At 39.2% G+C, this 19,588-nt stretch overlaps 1 protein-coding gene across 1 annotated transcript in view; it reads left to right on the forward strand.

Annotated features, from left to right (window-relative positions):
* Nucleotides 1-19,588, forward strand: part of THSD7B (thrombospondin type 1 domain containing 7B) — an 852,814-nt gene that overhangs the window by 321,277 nt on the left and 511,949 nt on the right. The window contains exon 5 of the mRNA XM_076005495.1: nt 9,964-10,133. Coding sequence (XP_075861610.1) covers nt 9,964-10,133 — 170 coding nt within the window. The remainder of the gene's footprint in view (nt 1-9,963; nt 10,134-19,588) is intronic.

The raw sequence follows: 19,588 nt of genomic DNA on the forward strand, positions 1-19,588 counted from the left end.
TATAATGATTCCACTTGGTTGCGGGAAGGAGAATGAATAAATAACAGCAACTAAATTAACATCAGCTGACATTGTTATTTGTCTGAAATCTGGGCTGTGGCCTCTACCACAGGAAAGCATAAAGGTTATGTGCTAACTTTCATTTCTAATGTTATGTCTGTGATTAAAATTCATTGTGAACAAGGGAAATGGAAATAAAAATCTATTAGGGAACAAAAATGCCCCTTTCTCTTTTCCCAGAGCTCATGAGCAAATCATCCAGATCAAGCAATTTAGTTCACCTTATTTCTTCCCAGCAGGAGCTGTATACATTTCTGTGACCCTTCCTAGTGTTTTGTTTTTTAAACTTTTTAGACTACTGTTTGACTTTTACCCTTCCACCATTTCTGCTGTAGGCGCTGTGTTCATTCATTTAATAAATATATTAATACACTGAGCTCTTGCTATCTGTGAAACACTATGTTAAGCACTAGGGATACTTCAGCATACAAAACAGACCAAATTCTCCCCCCCCCCCCATGGAACCTAAATTTAAGTGAAAATACACCAGCTAAATAACATAAATAATTTATATACTTGGTGCATGAGCTTTGGAAAAAAATGATACATTAAAGCAAGGTAAAGGGGGAGGCCTCTGGAATGCTATGCTGGGGTGTCAGCACAGATTGCAGAATTAAACAGGATCATTAGAAAAACCTTCTTTGAACAAACATGATTTGAGGCGTGGGGTGTTTAAAGGAAGTGAGTAAATTAACTTTTCAGGGAAATAGGAGAAAAATATTTTATGAACAGAGTATAGATACAGTGTTCTAGTCCCTGTATACTATAATAATATTCTTTAGTTGCATAGCTTTGGGGACAACTTTCTTACCAGCAGAGTGCCACTGTCAAGGGAATTATTGCCAAGAGGAACCCATTCTAGAAACACTGCCTGGGATGATAACACTTTGGAAGGTGCCTTGGGGCAACTAACTTGACCTGAAAGCAGATAGAGACCAGTCTGTGTTAAGCTAACTTGGGAAATTTTAGAACTACCTGGGAGTTAGCATTTTGTAGCCTTAAGTTCGTTTCAAAGGTGTAGTTTATGACTAAGACACGTATAGACCCCAAGAAACTCCTTCTTTCATTCTACTTGTATTTTTGTGCCACTCCCTGACTCCAACATAACACTAACCACTCACAATGGATGTTATGGGGTGTGGAATGGGCATGGGAGAGACAGGATGAATCTGCTTGTCACTTGCCACCTTTGCCCTTGGTGTGGTCATCCCCTGTCACTGGGCATCATGAAGAGAGATAAGTTGCAGATATAAGATATCTTGTCCCTTGAGAACTTTCCTGTGTCCTGATTAACATCTAAAGTAATAGATCCTACATCTCAACAAAGGGGAAGGTAAAAAGCATTCTAACACCATAAGGGATGAGGCCACCCTGTTTACTAGAAGGACAAAGAAAGACAAAGGACACAGGGGCTGTGATATTGTAAATGCTTCATGTCAGGGAGCTGAGACACGACCTGCTTCTGCAGCGGCTATGAGTCAAGATCCTTTGTGCTTTAGTAGAGGGCCCCATTCTGGCGGAGAACACTGTAACACGCAAGGATATTGAAAAAACATCAACTGCAGACATCTTTCTTAGAAGTGACACCTCAGATGACCTGCCAGCAACTTCTACCACCCCACCGGGAGGCAACAGTTTTCATGTGAAAATGGCTGTTCTGTCTCTTAAATGATCGTTTAGAGTTTGAAATCGAATATAAGACAGCACTATTAAATGTTGGCAGTGACCATTGCAGAGTAAAATTCTTAAGAAAATCTCAAGGCAGAAGCTGCATGGCTGATAGTGTTACATAGTCTGTGTGATGTTGCTATACAGAAAAGCCAATTTGTAAAATATCGTTTCAATACTCTGGTCTGGCACTGAATAGATGGGCTCTTTTAATCCATCCCTCTTTTTGTTCTGAGATGTATGAATTTATTCTTATCATGGGTAGGCTAGAGATCTTTCACAAGAAGTCTGTGAACTCATGCTGAGAGATCTATCTGGGCACCCTGCCTCCCACTTTGATTTGCTTATACAACAAGCCCCTGACAGCAACCTGATTCTCCCTAAAATATTTTTGGAGGCATTGAACCCAATTTTAGATTTTTCTAGATATAATTCTTCTTCCTTGAGAAAATCCTCCGAATTAGTTGATGGATTTTTGTAGATGAATATTGAAGCCAGGGAAAGTGCTAAGGAAGAGGATGGTGGATGAACGCTTGGCTTGGTTGCTTGCTTCCTTTGCCTGTTGAAACAGAGTGATGTGTTGTGAAGGAATACTTGTCCAACACATGCTTTGGCCTGCCGCTGTGTTAACTACTGGATAACTCAAACAACAGAAGACTTACAGTCTGTGTTTGCTTAGTTTATTCATCTTAAGAATCTTGTGTAATATACTCTTTCAAAACCGGATCACCCAGAACACTATTACTATTCCTTCTAAGAGTGTTTAAGAGTTGGTAGTGTTCCCACGCATAGTCTCACACGTGTAGATGTGACTATTTTGTTTGTTTGGTTTTTCCTCTACTTTAGAGAGGGTAGCACCTAACAAAATGCCTGGCTTGTAGTAAATGCTCACTAAACATTGAGTGGATGGAGGAATGCATGCTCAGATGTAGGGCAGTTCCAGAACAGTATTATACACAGAGTACTTTATTCCACGCTCACACTTATTATGTAATGTAGGTGATGAATCAGAGGCATTTTTTTTTTTCATAAAGAGAAACTGAAATTGGCGCCATCTAAGAGATAAAATAATAACATCTACCCAAGGGCAGGAATGGATCCACAGAGCTTGCGATGGTCCTAAATAGTCACCATGCCCCTGCTAATACTGTGTCTGGTTTTCCAGATAAAAAGTCTCTGTTGTCATTGTTTATAGGGGTTGCTTCAAAAAGAGTGAGCAATAGGATCCCAGTCTGAATTTGTGAAAGTTTCCCTTTTAGCAGTCATGTCACCTATCATGTCTCTTAAATCTTCTCTCATTGATTTTCTATCACAGCCCCTAATGCACTACACATAGTAGGAACTCAAAAAATGGTTTTCAAATAAACTAACAGATCTTTAATTTTTTTTTTTAATTAAGCAAGTTTTCTTCAGCAAATTAGGAGCAAAGGGGTCGTCATGACCTTGAGCCCTCAGGGAAAATTGTTTTAGAAAAGAAGCAACAGTTTCAAAGATTCTGGAAATTGTTTCAAAAGGAAACTGATACCTTTATTTTGGGTCTGTCAGTTACTGGTGCATATTGTTTCATGAGTCCCCATTGTGCCACTTTAATTCTTCCTGGATGGAAGATTTGTCTCCCAGTTAGTGCAGAAAGTTAACGTACTGCTAAGTGCTGTGCGTAGCGATACAAGTCTATTAATAATACATATGTGGAGTTTGGCTAGCAAAGCCATCTGCTGAAGAGCAAAGAGCTTTGCACTTCAGCATAGCTTTCCATAATCAATAGTCCCACTCTATCCAATAAAAAATTACTAGAGCGTAAAATGTACAAAGCTTGATCAGTTCCCTTTATTTTGGTCATCTGTTCAGTGAAAAATGACAAGTTAATTCTTTTCTAAATGCATTTACAACTTTAAAGGGACAACAGACATTATCATAAATTAGCCATGCTGCAGTACGCTGATTTTTAATGTACACATGCATTTAATTTAAATACCTTGCACTAGGGTTTAAATTCCAAGAGTGTTTGCAAATCTATACATGCTCAGTCAAAACACGACTGTTAACTAATCCAATTATTCTTTCAATCTGTCATCATGAAATCACTTAAAATTCTATTTTATGTTGCTTTTCTTTAAATCTAAACCTTTAGAAGAAAGAGAAAAGAAACCCACACTTTATAAGCAAGTCTAAGCCTTATAAGGTGACAAAGCTTAGAAGCCAGATAATAGAGGGTGCTGTGAAGCCGTGATGGTCCTGGTTCTATTTTAAGAATAGTCACTAAATGTGTCCACTTCTCTAATCTTGGCTCTGCTAATTTAGGATATCTCTACTCATTGCTTTACAGCAATGAATTTTTCCCTCCTTTGTCTACCTTTCTTCCCACAATTTAGCGACCAGTTTAATTGTGGGATTCCTTAGATTGGACAAAGTTACTCTCAGGAAGCCAGCTACCTGAGTTATTTAATTCCAAGGCATAAAGCAAGCTTTTCTAATCCAAAATTTGTTTCCTGTCTTACTCGATGAGAATATATATAGTTCCACAGCTAGAAAATTCCTTTCTTTGATTTAATCTCAATTTCTTCTTTTAACCTCCATAAACCTCCTGAGAAGGATAACATGTTAAATCTTAATCTTTCTACCTTATGTGAGTACATTCAATGGCCATTTCCTAAAAGTGGACTTAAATTTTAGAGAAAACATGAAGAAATTTGGCAATGGCTCACAGGCTTGGGGAGAAAAGTTCTAAAAGTAGATTCTAGGAGGTAAATAAAGAAAAACTGAATGTCACAGTTACAATAATAACACATGGTTACCCTGATGTCTGGGATTTGGTCCCCTTTCCTGGGCTATCTCAGCTAGGAATTCAGTGCCAAGAAATTGTGATGCTCATACATGGGTCAAAAGAAAATATGGAATCTTTTATCACTCCTCTGTTTCTTTCATATCCCATGTCTAATCCATTGGAAGTTTGTCTCCGACTTCAAAATACATCCGGAATCTGATCACTTTTCACTACCTTCACTACAACTGCTGCCATTGAAGCCGCCATCATCTCTTCAACACTGGCAAAGGCCTCCAAACTTGTCTCACTCCTTTTACCTCCCCTACCATCCCTCAGCCGCCGGGGTGATCCTTTAAAACTTAAATTGCATCATCATTTTACCGCTCTTACCAAAACTTTTGAACAATTCGTCAGCACACTTGGGATAACACTCACAGTCCATACTCCAGTCTACATGGCTCCCTGTATCCTGGCTCTTGACGACTCCTATTTCCTATCTCTGCCTCCCCTCACCCCTGGATCCACCTGTGCCTAACCACGTTAGCTTCTGTGCTGTTCCTAGGCAGTACTGAACACTGTACCATTCTGGGACCTTTGAAAGCGCTATTCTTTAATGTCCCAGCAAGACTTCTTGTCCGCCTAGCCTAGTGCTCACTCCCTCATTTTCTTCAGGACTCTGAGAACTTTGCACCATGGCACTGAAATAGCTTTCTTTGTCCATGACTGCGATGTCGTGTCATGTATTGATGCATTTGTGTCTGTCTGTCCCACCGGAAAGTATTCTCCCGAGGTCAGGGGCTTTGTCTCGCTCTCTGCTGTGCGTATTTATTGTCTGAAATCATCCTGGGCACATCATAACAACTCAAGAGTTACCTGCTGATGGCAAGGATGAGTGGACGCATGGGTGAGGGAGTTGTTCACGTACCATTTGGGCAGGCCTATTTCTTTTTCTAGTGGCACCTACTGTTTAGCTCCCTTCTGGCTTCAATCTCTCATACATATCTTTATCTTAACTAAAATGTCCTTGTCGGAGTTTCTCCCTGTGAATTCGGTATTTCAGTTACTAGCACTCCCCTTCTCAGAGGTTTGGCTCTTCAGAGTGGCTGGCAGTGACTCTCTCACCAGTAGCAGGGACATCAGAGTTGTTTCTATGTGAATGGAGGGCAGGTGTTTCTAACGTTTAGAGCGGCTAGGGAACAATGTGGGGAATTCGATTTTTAGGTCTTAAAAAGGCATTCCTCTTCAAAAAGTTGTCTTCTGCACCTTTATTGGGAACTTGAATTTTCACAATTAGAGATTACTTGTCTTTTGTTTCTCTTTTAACTTGCAATCATAGTCATGTGCTGTATAACAAGGTTTCTGTCAAACATGGACTCCATATACAAGGGTCCCATAAGCTATAATACTGTATTTTTACTGTACCTTTTTTTTCCTGAAAACCCTTTAAGGTCCAATGCTGGACCTTTTTTATGTTTAAATATGTTTAGATACACAAATATCATTGTGTTACAATTGCCTACAGTATTTAATACAGTAACATGCTACATAGGTTTGTAGCTGATGAACGATAAATTATACCAACCAGTCTAGGTGTGTAGTAGGCTACCCAACTAGGTTTGTGTAAGTACTGTGCACTCTAGGATGTTTGCACAATGATGAAATTGCTTAATGACACATTTCTTTGAATGTGTCCCCTCCTCTTTCTCCTGAAAGTCCTAAGATTTGACCCTGTGTGACCACAGTGTTCTAATTATGAAAATATTCTCAACACATTTGTGTTTGTGATGGAGAAAAAAAAAGTTATTTTGGTAGCTTGAAATATTATTGGTCAGTTGTCACTGACAATATCACCGTCACTGACAATATCATCATCCCTAAGAGAGGAATGTTTTTGTTTCAGTCTACAACACATTTCCTCAGACCAAGACCAACATATACTTGTCCTTGTAATGGCTGGACAGGTAGCTACCTATTGTCTACTGAAATTGCATTTTATACCACCTGATCAAGCTTCAGATGTGTTTGCCATTTACTGTTTTAATCTACCAGAGTGTCATTTTATTAAGAAAAAATATGCTTTGGCATCTGATACAACTGGCTTTGTATCCTGCTCCTCCACTTACTTATATGATCTTGGAAGAGTTACTTGCTCTTTATGCCAATTCTTCCATCTGTAAAAGGAGAAATCATATTTTCTTTCTAGGGTTGTTGCACGATTACATGAAGCAATGCACCTCAATCCATCAGTGCAGCGCCTGGAATACGGTGAGCCAGCAGAACATGCTGGCTGATGGTTTTGCTACCTGGGAGATCTACCATGATACCCTATTAGCTCAGATAAATTAATGGCTTGTTTATTTTGTTTGACCAGGTCTTTGAAAAAGCAAATTGATTCTACACACTCACCTTGGTAAGGGGCTGTGAGCACTGACTTATTTCTTTCATTCCATGGGCATCTACTGGAGGCATTTCCACAGCCAGTTTTGAAGTGCTGCTGCCCCGTAAGAGGTACGACTCTGGCCTTTGAGACTCGCCACATTCCCCTCCTAAACGGGAGGACAAAATGAGGTTGTGTTGAAAGGAATCAGAGTTGGGAGACCAGGAGTTGAAAAGGCCTGGTCTTTGACGCGGGCTTAGCCATTAAAGCGAGTGTCTCAGGCATCAGGAAGCCAAGTTTTCCGGAGGCTGGAGGACTATCACTGTAACAACTTCTAAAGGAGAAAGGGAGCAGCGTTTAGCTTAGCAGCCTCCTTTGATTTGTTATTCTGTCAGATCCTACAGACACTTTCTCAGGTTGGTGCAGCTCAGGATGTTCAGATTTCATGGCTGCCGGGTGATTTGTGACTAAACATAGATAGGGCTTTTGAAAAAAAATAAAGAAAAAAAAAAGGATGAGCAAAGACTATGAAAAGACCCATATTTTTAAAAAGGAATATAGAAGTCCTTTATTGGTGTGCTTTTTCCCTCTGCCTCTAGCTGGGTTGGTGTTTTCTCTGAGGTGGTAAACAACAGCAATCATGATGAATGTCTTCCATTTCTTTAAACGATTTGTCATTTGCCTATGAATGAAAGTTGGGTGTTTTTGGTGAATGAGCTACCAACCAGACTTTTTGTACCTTATATAAAACTATAGTCATTAAACATTTCTTTTCTATTTTTCCCCATAATGACTTCCAAAATTCCTCCATTACTAATTCTTATAGGGTCATGATAAATTAATTGGCAAAAGCAATTTATACAGCATGGCCCATTCTTTTCAAACAAGCAAACCAATTACTGCGACTTGCCATAATTCTAAACTTTATGCGTCTTTTATGCTCTTTGCTGAACTTTGCTTGCTGGAACCTAGACTGTGGCGATCTTGGATCTCTAATATCAGGACTTTTGATGAAGTCAGTGAAATCCTCGTTGATAAACTGCTGTGTGTGTCCTTTGTCTGCAGTGGACAAAGGGCACATGCGGAAAGACATAAGCAGAAGGGGAATTGGAATTTAGTGAACATTTGTTATTCGGCAGGTTCAGTGTTTGGCATTGTTATCTCAATTGCACAGGTGGGAAAACTGACCTGGGCCAAAGTCTTACAGCTACAAAGAGGTGAGGCTGAGCTTCAAACCAGGTCGGCTTGACTGTAAAGCATCCTGTCATCTATGCCACACCACCCCCTTCTGCTTGTCTTATTTTCTAACTATATCATAGGAGTCTTTGAGTCAGCTATTCCATCTGATCCCTCTCCTTAATAGCAGGAGAGCTCTTCTCTTAGGGAGCCCTTGGAAGAAGAGGATTTGAAAGGAGTATTTGGTAACCATCTGCCCCAATTTGCCCCTACTTCATGATATTTTGCCATGGAATAGAGAACTACTTGTGCCCGGAGACTCAGAAACCAGAGGGCCAAGCCCTCTGCTTAAATGACTGCGGAGTATAGACTGGTGTGAGAAGAAAAGCTTTCAGAGCCTCTGCTCTGGAAAGGAACTCTGTCACTGAGGATAATTGAACTTCTCGCCATCTCTCATATTCAGGAATTAGGCACGTATTTTGTTGTCTACATTCCCCTGGCATGAGCAGCACCTGAACTCTGCACTCCAAACTCTTGCCTGGCCCACTGACTAATTTTTAAGCCTGGGGGGAAAAAAGCCAAGTGAAAATTAAGTAGTGAAGTCGAGGGAGAAAAATCGTGTTACAACAAACCCCAAAGGATTGTCCAAATCCTTTTTCTACAATGGGCTTTTCATGAGACTAATGATTCTCGGCTGATTCGTAGCTTGGGAGCTTTTAAAAATGATGACGTTCATTGTGAGGAATTTAGTCACTATTAGGTTTCTTAGAGATTTGCTTTCTTATTTTGGTGTCTATTACTTGATTTCGATTTTACTCTAGTTTCTATAAAGCTAGGGTCTTGGTAACATATGATTATTTTTTATTGCTGTTTTTTCTTTTTCTTTTAAATAATCACAATGCTGAGAGATTTTTTTTTTCAACACGAAATGGGAACAGCAGATATGAGAATGTTCTTAAGTTTTATTTGTTATTCCAGAAATTAATGAGTCTCTTGGTATTTGTGTGAATGCTGTAGGGTTATATTAATGCTGTGAGCTTAAGGAATGCTATAATCATGCACAAAAAGAAATTATATCTGAAATAATTCTGCAGGTATGCATGTAATGGTGTGATAGTTATTTTGTGTTCTGTAACATACATACAAACTCCATTGTGTTTCCCCCTCTTATTTGTGTGTGTGTGTGTATATGTGTGTGTATCTATGTGTATTAAAGTATTTCTTAACTAGCTATAAATAAGGAAGATGCATTCCTAAGTCAGTTAAATAACAGCATGGATGCGTATGTAAAAATGTATTAATCACTTAAATATAGTGTCACAGTGTTAAATCATTTTTAGTATGTATACTTTGATCCTAATGGCAAGGAGTCAAATGGACAGAAAGTTTTCTATATGAAGAAGATTGAAAAGTTGGAAGTCATCTCTGTCTACATAAAATAATAAATTTACAACTTAACACATTTATACACTATCCTACTATAGCTATCCTATTAAGAAAGGCAGACTTTCACACAAAGCCATCTGGAAGTCTGCGAAGTGAAACCCCATGACATGTTTGGCTGCCGTGAATTAAACTCCTTGGATTTCCAACTCCTTCCTCTAATCCTTCACTGTCCTCCAGCTTCAAGGCTAGACCCACCCACTGTTTATCCATGTCACCTTCCTCCACCCACTGTTTATCCATGTCACCTTCCTTCAGTCTGTTCATCCTGTCCTATCTAGTACCATCATGGGCTTCTGGGAGTTTTTCTAGGAAATAAAAGGGATTTAGTAATTCAAAACTAGTAGACTTCTTTATTCACAGGCAGTGATTTGCCCCTAGAAAGACAGATTGTCAATTGAGGTCATGACTTTAAGTTTTTTATAGAATTGTATATTTTCCTTACTTCTTCTTTTAAATAAATCAAATCACACAGGTATTCCTGGAGAACGTCCGAATGGAAAGAGTGCCAAGCCTCTCTCCTCCTGGAGCAGCACGACCCCCACTGGCATGTGACAGGACCCGTGTGTGGCGGTGGCATCCAGACCCGGGAGGTGTACTGTGCCCAGAGCAGACCAGCGGCTGCCACGCCGAGGGCCAAGGAAGGTAGGCAGCCGGTTCTGAGCCAGATGGTGTTGCTGGTTGGAAGGAAAACTACCTCCCGCTCTCCTCGTAGTCTTCTTGGTATAGCAGACACTTAGCGTTCACAGATTTAATATTAGTTCCGTCAATCATTTGCAAACCACCCCTAAGTTCCACTTTTAGCTTGTTGGGATAGTTAGAAAAAAAAGTTGTAGTAATAATAATATGTGTCTCCAAAGAGTCGCCGTGAAAGTTAAACAAGAAGATGTACCTAAGGTGTGTAGCACAACGAGTGCTCCAAGCCAAGGGTCTGATGTGCTGGAGTGAGCCTGTTAGTAATGAATGGATTGCATTCTTTGTGTGTGTGTGTTTTCTCAAAGGAGTTTTTGTATGGGAATTTGTGGATGTGGGGGATTTCTACAGACATATCCATTTTAAACAACAAGGATCCACTGTTTTATTGCCAAATTTTAATTTTTCTGAAGAAGAAGGATGAGGAGGAGAAAAAGATGGAGAAAGCAGCAGCTTCCCCCATGATAAGCTGTCTAGTGGACAGGCTCAGTCCCTGCATTGTCCATTTGTTTCGGGGTTTGGGACAGCGGTAGCATAGAGAGACGGGGGAACGCTCAGATTTATTTAAGTCGATCGACTGAAAGTCAGGAGTGGACAATAATGCTTCCACTCTAGAAGAGTCTGTGGCCTGTTCCAGCCACACTGGAGAACACACGCAGTGCCTGTTGCAGAAGCGGTAAAGGGTGCGTGTTTGCCTGGGCTGGCCAAGTGTGAGTGTGCATTTCTGCCGTGGCCTTTGGTTAGGAAGGCGAGATGCAAGTTATCTTGCTATGGTAATAGCATCTGTTTTATTCTGTAAAGCTTTTCAAGCTGGGTATCTTTGTTTGTGACATGGTTTCTCAGAGTTCCAGAGGCATCCATGTGACCCTAGCCTCAGATTGATGCACCTCATGGCATCATCTTTACAGGGTCCTTAGCATTTTGCTTCAACAACTGAAGTTAAAGGGATAGAATTTACAGGGGATAGAATTATTTTAAAAAGTAACAGTTAAATTTTCTTCTTTCTCTTTCTTCACTTTTGGAAAATGACAATTTATACACTTTCTGGATAAAATATGAGTATGTTTATGCCTCTTAATCGGGAGAAACAGAATTTAGGTAGAAATCTTCAGATTACACTTTCAAACCTTGGTGATCATTCCATCCCAGCTCCTCTCTTTTTCCCTTTTACTATGGTCTGCATTTCTAGGGTCTTCAGGGATCAGCAAATAAATAAACATTTTTATAGAATTGATGTATTATGATCTGCCTATTTTCAGCTTTAACTTTTAATTTTTCTATTGAAATTTTCATCTTTCTAAAGTTTCTTTTGTAAAAATAGCTTTTCTTAGGGATCACTTATTACTAAACTTTCTTTTCCTCAACCTTAAACTTTCCAGCTTTTGAAATAGAAATATACCAAGCAGGAAGATTGTAATTAGAAAGTAGAAAAAAGGTGTTCTAGAGTAGGGAAAGAATTAGAAGCTCCATGGTGAGGGGCGGGTAGATAGAGAATGGGTGTTAATTGCAGATTTAACAGCTTATTAAGCCCTGGTACAATCTGCTCCAAGCATCTGAAGAAAAGAAAAATGTCTTAGGCCAAGGCACACCTCAAAATTAATGCTTGAGTTCACAGGGAAACAGAAAATACTTAGCAAGTCCTAAGTCCGATAGCCCAGTTCTTGGCAGGGGGAGGCTAGAGACATGGGGTCAAGATGTAAACACACCTTTGTGTAGTGTGATCATGTATGTGCTGTTGTACAAAGCTGAATGTAGTGAGTAAAACTATGTTGGATAATATAGCCATATAGCACAGCCACCTTAAAGTCACGGGATAGCTTGCTACTTACTTTCGTAGTTGTTATGAAAGGTGGTTTTTGCTCTTGTGTGGAAGTGAACCAGCCGGATTGCTAACCCATTACTTTCCTTTCTTATAAATGCTTTCATTTCTTACTGTTATCTTTTATAGATATATCTTGACAATGAGAGTTTCTTCTTGGTCCTCATTAAAAACGAGAGAACAATTTAATTCCTATTGTAAGGGACCAGCCAGTGGTGTATGCCCAATTAATTTGGCCAAATTTAAATATTTCTAACATTTCTGCTGATACAGTAACAAAGGCCAAAATTGGTGACATTCTTTGCATTTCAGTTTCTGTGAACATCAGCTTTTTATTATGATGATGATGATGATGTTAGATATTTTGGAGGGAGAAGGCATTTTAGTAGCATTGATTTTGGAAATGCCTTTCTCGGTCACAATTGACTTTCTCGTAAGGTTAATTTTCCTTTAGACTCAAGGATCACTCTGTTCATTCTCTGGAGTGTAATTGCTTGAATTTGCTTTCCAGAAAAATCCCACCATCGCTGTGAGCTAACTGCTTTGCTCTCCAAGAATTTGATCTTATAGAAATTTACAATCTTGGGTGGGAGGGAAGCTTCATTTCCATGGATCATTCACACAATAGAATGCAATAGGATTTCTAGATGCCAGAATTGAAAAATTAACTAAATAAAAAGGATGCTAATTACCTCCCAAGGGACTCCAAATCTCCTGGCCTAGGCTGAATCCTGACATTGATGCTGTTCTGTTGATTCCTTACCTTTGGTGATATCCCATTCACCATTTGACTTCAATTCATGGTGTTGACAGGACAAGCATAATGACACCTGTGGCATATTTACCTGACACCGTTGTTCAATGTCCACGTGATATTTTAAAATGTAGCCAGTATAGTAATGTGACAGTCAACTTGAGAAGTATTACCAGTGATATTAGCCAACCGAATAGAATTGTGAGTGCAAATATAGGGGACTGTTTATGATTTTTGTTTAGCAGTTATTATTTTCAAGAGAATTGTGTTTCTCTTTTATATTTCAGAAGCATCAGCAAAAGCGATGCTTACTCGTCAATCCAAAAGCTTGGATGTGGTAAGGCTAATTTCTTCTTGTGCTTTTCTCAAATGTGATTAAAGCCACTAAACCTGAATTCAAGGGTCATGTCTCAGAAAGTAGGACATGAAACAAGGAAGGCAGCTTCAAAATCTAGTAAAGAGCAGGGAATATTTATTCCCTTTATTATAATGTAGCCCAAAGACTGGGGTATCAACAAATATGGAGTCAAACGACATAGAAGTAGAATGGATTCATATTGTGAAGCAAAAGAAAAATAAAAAAAACAACAAAGTCAAAAAATCAGAAAAAGGTTTTGGTGTCATGATATTTAAGCAGAACACTGCTTGTATTTTTTTTTAAAATATATATTGCAGATTCATTATTTGGCATCACATGGACACAGCTATGTTAAGAATGGGGCACAATTTAGGTTTTAATTGTTAAATTCTTTAGTTGCCCCCTCCACCCTATTAAGAATGTCTTTGTCATGCTCTTCCCAGAGCTGTCAATAAGAGGGAACATGAACAGATAAGGGAACATGTCCCAGAATGCCAAGTATTATAGTGGATGTAGGGAGACATAATATGTTTTGTGTTCTGGGTTTTAATTCTGGGTTGGAAACAACTTTGATAAACCACTTAAATGTTGTATCCATCTTCTAAATCATTAACTTGATTTAAAATATATTGCTTTAGTGAGTAAAAGTGGATGACAGTCAAACATTCCTTTTTTCTTTCTCAAAAATAGTTTATGTACCAGCTGTGGTTTAGCCTATGCACTAAGCACTCCTGTCATGAAGGTGTCCCTGATAATTTATAGTCTTTTAATTGGAAGAGTAATTGAACTAATAGTTATGCTATAGTGTCTTAAGTCTCGTGATCACTTCATATACAAAATGGTTCAATCCATGTAATGATGACCAGGAGTAATCTCCATAGAGAAAGTAATGCTTGAAGTGAGTTTGGGGTCAATAGCAAAACATATTCTATGTAAGTGGAACACATGGAGAGGAACAGCGAGGTTTGTGTTCAGTGGCAGCTTGTGCACTGGTTTGAGGAGAGCTCAGGAAATAAAGAAGTTACCTCTCGAGACACTGGAAAAGTAGGTCTTCCGTGATATTCTGAAGTTAAGACTTTCTTTTTGAGAGTATGAGTGTTCACTACAGCCTTTATTTCCCTACTGCAGGCTTTTAAGCAGAGAAGAAATCCTATATCTTTAGCTGTATATAAGAATGTAAAAATGTTAGTTCGATAAGAAAATTCTCATGAGTAATTATGTCCCATGTGCAGATGTATCTGATTACCTAAGCAGGTTTTGAGACATGAAATAAAGTAATTCACATTCTGAACAGATTAACAGGTTTCTTAAGGGGCAATTGGAGGAGATATTCCACCATCATTTGAGAGACTGGAAATGACATTTACCTGTCTTTAAAAACTGGTATTAAAATCAATAAACTCATTTGGGTGTGAGAATAAGGTGTCAGGAAAGTAGAGCACCGGGAACTTCCTTTAGTATCGAACATTAGAGGAGAAACGAGACTGTTTAAGTCAGGTTACAACATTTTCTCTTGCTTTCTGCTAACAGAGAAGCAGAGATAACTGAATAAAATAATCTTTGCTAATTAACAGCAAGATATTGGATGATAGTTCACATGAGACCAAGAGAGAGAAGGCCCTAGGCTTTTCATCTTTCTACCTTGGAAACATCTTCAATTACTAGAATCATAGGTGTAGGAGAAAGTCAGCAAAGGGTGGCAGAAGGTAGTCAACAGGCAGGTCTCTGGACACTTCACCTGCCATAACCAGAGATAGAAAGGAGTAGCAGGGGAGAGAATGGGGGGAGGAGGTGAGTGAAAGCAGCTGGTTGCTCCTATTTTTATCAATGAGGAGGAAAAGAAGAAGAAGGAGGAGGAGAAAAAGAAGAGGAAGAAGAGGAGAGGCAGAAGGAAGAAGAAGTAAAAGGAAACTTATTATTAAGTCAAACTTTTGGGGATCTTTCTGTTCCATCTGAACCTACAAACTGTGTAGGATAGAGTTTGGGATTTGAAAACACATTTGTCTGTAGGTTATAATACAGGATCCTAGATTTTACAGATGCTCCAGATCACTGGTATTGACTCCATCTCCTTTTCAAGTGAGAATGCCACACGGCCACCCAGGCTGGTTGTAGGAAACCTTGTTTACAAAATTGTTGTCTGTAGATGGAATGACCAAGGAGAGTTGGTGAAAGTCACAATGTGTATCTCATTTTTTAATCCCTACATTTTTGCAGAGGCAAACATAGATCATATAGGAATGTAGTTTAAATATTCTCCCTAAAAGTATAAAGCTGAGAAAAGTTTAGAAAAAGAAGAGAAGGAACAGTGAATACTTAGATACAACTAGGTTGAGAAAAGTTTAGACTGACATTGGTTTCTATTGGTTCTGTTTTATTGCATTTGTATCTCAGTTTAGTGATTTTTTAATCAACTGTAACAAACATCTTAGTGTGATATAGCAAATGTTTATTGAATTACTGTGCTTAGAAAAAATATTGAAGAGATCCTACTTTAAGTGTTCATTAAATCATCAGGCTGTTCTTGACATTAAAATTTTCCTAATTTATTTAGCTCATGGTATAATTCATATGATTTAAACAAGAGCAGAAGAGAGCTTCCCTGGATAAATGAGAGAGGGAGGGTATTTGAGGAGAAAGCCTTGCATCGTGTCAGGGTTACTCCTGGGAAAAATAAATGGTATTTATTTTTGTGTTAAAACAGCCTTTTTTGGATGATGTGTGGGTCCTTCTTAATGTGATCTCCTAAAGAGGAAGAACACATGCTCTTCTTTGTGCAATGTGTTATATATGTCTTCAGAATTAACATAACTAAATTGATAATTCAATACTGTGTGTTACTGAAGCCAAAGCATGTGACATCATGGAGGAAGATGATTGTGGAGGACCTAGATCTAGACATGAATTTGGATTTTCCCAATGGTTTTACCAGTATTGCTCCAGCTTTCCTAACGCTGTAGCACTAAGTCCACACTCCGGTAGCACATCACTTTCTGCCTGGTTTCTAGCCATTATTATCATTGTCTCTGTCACTCAGTAGGAGGTAGAGGCCCTTGAAGGTTGTGTTTGGAAATCTTTGTATTCCCAAGTGCCAGCGCCCATTAGGATAAAGGCAAATGGGAAATGCTTCTGGAATTGGAAACTCCTCAAATATGGAAAACGGAAATGTTGTTGAATTCTTCTTGCCTTTTGGATAGCATAGAGAAAGGAATTGTTTTACTATTGACCAAACCAGGATGATGTATTATCTGTATGCCAGCATTTCATGCCAAAGCCAGGAGGTCTAGAGGGTCTGGAATATGATCAGATAAACCAGGAGATGTGACAATCATGGAGTGATGAGATGGTATATGGAGAAAGACTGGGAGGAAGGCAAAGGAGAAAACAGCATTGGGGATGGGGGGCAGAGAGATCAGCTTGAGCTGAAAGGTAGCTTTGCCCTGGGGTCTGGGCCCATGACAATGCTGATTGATTTCTAAATAATTTCCGGAGTTAAATATTTCCATCTATTGTTCTCCAGAGAAAACCTGATCATAAAACTATGAATGGTTTCAAATTGTTCATTTCTGTCAATCTTACTTTGATCTCTTTAGCAGTTAAACAAATAACTACAGAAATAAGTTCCTCCAGAGAAAATGGAAATTTTAGGGAGGAACAGATTAAACCATTGGGCTGTGAGGGTTTCTGGAGAAGAAAGATTTTACCTGGGTCTTAAAAGAAGGGCTGTTTCATACAAGTGTTCATGCAATGGGGGCGGCATCTCAGGTGAAGCAATCCAGGTGAGAAAGTGGAAAATCATAGAACATAGTTGGAATAAAACTGATAATCGAGCTGGACATGAATACAGGGTGGACGAAGGAAAGGACTTAGGGCAGAGGGGTGGAATGGTAGGCTATGATCTTAGGCCTTATGATGATCAGATCATGAGGTTGTAGGAATGGAACTGTGAGCTCCTCCCTTCCTGTCCAACGCTCTGAGCTACAACAATACCAAACATCGTTTGCAGTCTGTGCCTTTGGAGCCCGTTTCTCTCTGCCCTCTGCCCCCTATCCTAAGGTCACTTTCATGTCCCCCACCCTCACTAACTTACCTCCAGCTCCGACCTGTCACCTTGATAATCCCTACTTAGAAACTGCCTCATCTGGGAACCCTTTGAGGTGACAAAAGTATCTCCACTCCTTAGATCCTATAGTGTTTTATCTCGCTGCATTGTAATTTATGTGTGTGTGTGTGCGTGTGTGTGCCACCTGTCAGGCTGCTGTGCAAGTTTATGAGGTCAGGGTCCACATCTCTATTATTTGCTACCATCTCTCCAGCACTTGGCATAGTATCTGGCACATAAAAGATGCTCATATTGAATTCAAGCCTTACGGACCTTCTCATATTCCTCTTTCCACCTTCTTTCTTTCTCTCTATCCATGCTCTGTGGTTTAACCATTTCATCTCCCCTCATAGACTATAAAGATGTTGCCAGTCCACTTCCAGACTTGGATGAAACACCGTGTTGTGCTACGTGGGGTCTGGGTCCTGCGTGGCAGCTGAGCAGCTGGATGCTGCAATCAGAAAGGCACAACCTGCAAGTGTGGGGGACTGGCTCACTATGGAGTGAACCTTGACCAGTGGAAAACAGGATTTGGGAGGGAGCCAGGCCATCCTCAGTGCACCTGTAGATACTCCCGCATGCAGTTTCTTCGTGCAGTCCTTCCAGAGAGATCCTGTTTGCCGGCAACACAGATCTGCGGAGTGTTTGCCGTATGTCTTTGTGGCTTTGATGTGAAACGGTTAGTCTGCCCAGTAGCACATCCCACGGCGTTGCTTCATCATTTCTTTGCTTTGTTCTTGTTGTTTCTCACTGTCACCGTCTCCAGGCCTTGCAACTTTCCAGTTAAGTATTATCACCCAAATTCTCATTATAGGCTTTACTTTCTAGAAGACTTCAGCACCAATGACATTTGGTGAATATGTGTTGAAAGAATGAGGCACATTGCTTTAAGGATTTATTGAAATCAATGAAACATAATATAGGCCTGAGGTCTGTGAACACTGTAAGCAACTCTTCTTTCTCTTCTTCCTTCATTCTCCTTCTCTTTTTTCGCCCTCAACCTTATTTTACCTCCATTTCTTTTATATATTTTCTCTTTCTCATCATCTCAATTTTTTTTTTTGTTTCTTTTCCCTCCTTACTCCTTTCATTTTGTATAAATTTGAGAGGAGAAAGAGTTTTAGTAATTGCGGTAGACTTCACAGCAGTTAGCACATTGCCTGGCAAAAAGCAGATATGAACATAATACATGTTTCTTGAACAAAAGAATATAAACCTCTGCATATAGTCTTACCATTTAGTCTTAGGCATTTCTTTTCACTTTGGGACAGCTTTCCTCTTCATTCCATTGTTCACATACACCTGCACTTCATTAAAGAACAGTTAAGTTCTTTTTTTCAGAGTAGAGATTGCACTGGAAAAACACGCCGAGACTACTGCATTTACAGTCTTTAGTTGAATGTCTTGCTCAACTTCATTTTGTCAGGTGGACTGGATTTTTCTCAAATATCAAGCCAAGAGGTAATGAGGTTCCTCTTGGCAGTGCAATTTCTGAAACAAAGTTATTGCTTCCAAACCTATTTCTCCAGCCCCGTTGAGTATGTGAATGCACCGGTAAGTAAGATACAGAAGAAATATCCACTTACTGCCCAGACCTTCCTGCAGAAAAGTTTCCGAACATTATCACCAACTTATTCTTGTATTTTGCATTTCTCCATGTTCTAGTTTAAATTTTTCATCAGGTTCTGTTCTCAAGAGGGAACAGTCACTGAGTAAGATCTCCATGTACTTATGAATAGTGAAATGACTGCTTGTGTCTTCTGGCCATTTTTGTCATGCACACTGGGGACAGGATTGATTCCTATGTCAAGAGAGAGGCCAGAAAACCAGCTGAACTGTGATGCCACCTCGAATTCCAAGATTCTGTGTGTCTCCATGGGGATATATACTTGTAGCTCATTTTATACTTCTAAGATCTGTTTTTCTTTTTTGAAAGTAAATGTTTACATACAAGTAAAACTGTATGTATTTATGATGTACAACATGATGTTTTGATATATGCATACATTGAGGAATGTCTAAAATAAGCTATTTTATATATATATATATATATATATATATATATCCTCATACCACATACTTCTCATTTTTTTGTGGTGAGAACATTTAAAACATGCTGTCTTAGCAATTTTCAAATATACAGTATATTTTTATTAACTATAGTCACCAGTTTACAATAGATATTTTTAACTTATTCCTCCTAAAATCTGCTTTTCTAAGACTTTAATTATATCTGTGACTCTTGGTGACCTTTACTTAAGTTATATCAATTCTTTCTAGGTTTGGAACTCAGTTCTGGAGATAGCTATTTCCGTTTGAATAATCTATAGGCATTTTAAATTCAATTTTCCTTGTATTGGACTCTTCATCATAT

Source organism: Microcebus murinus, chromosome 8, assembly GCF_040939455.1.
Source record: "Microcebus murinus isolate Inina chromosome 8, M.murinus_Inina_mat1.0, whole genome shotgun sequence".
NCBI classification, from domain to species: Eukaryota; Metazoa; Chordata; class Mammalia; order Primates; family Cheirogaleidae; genus Microcebus; species Microcebus murinus.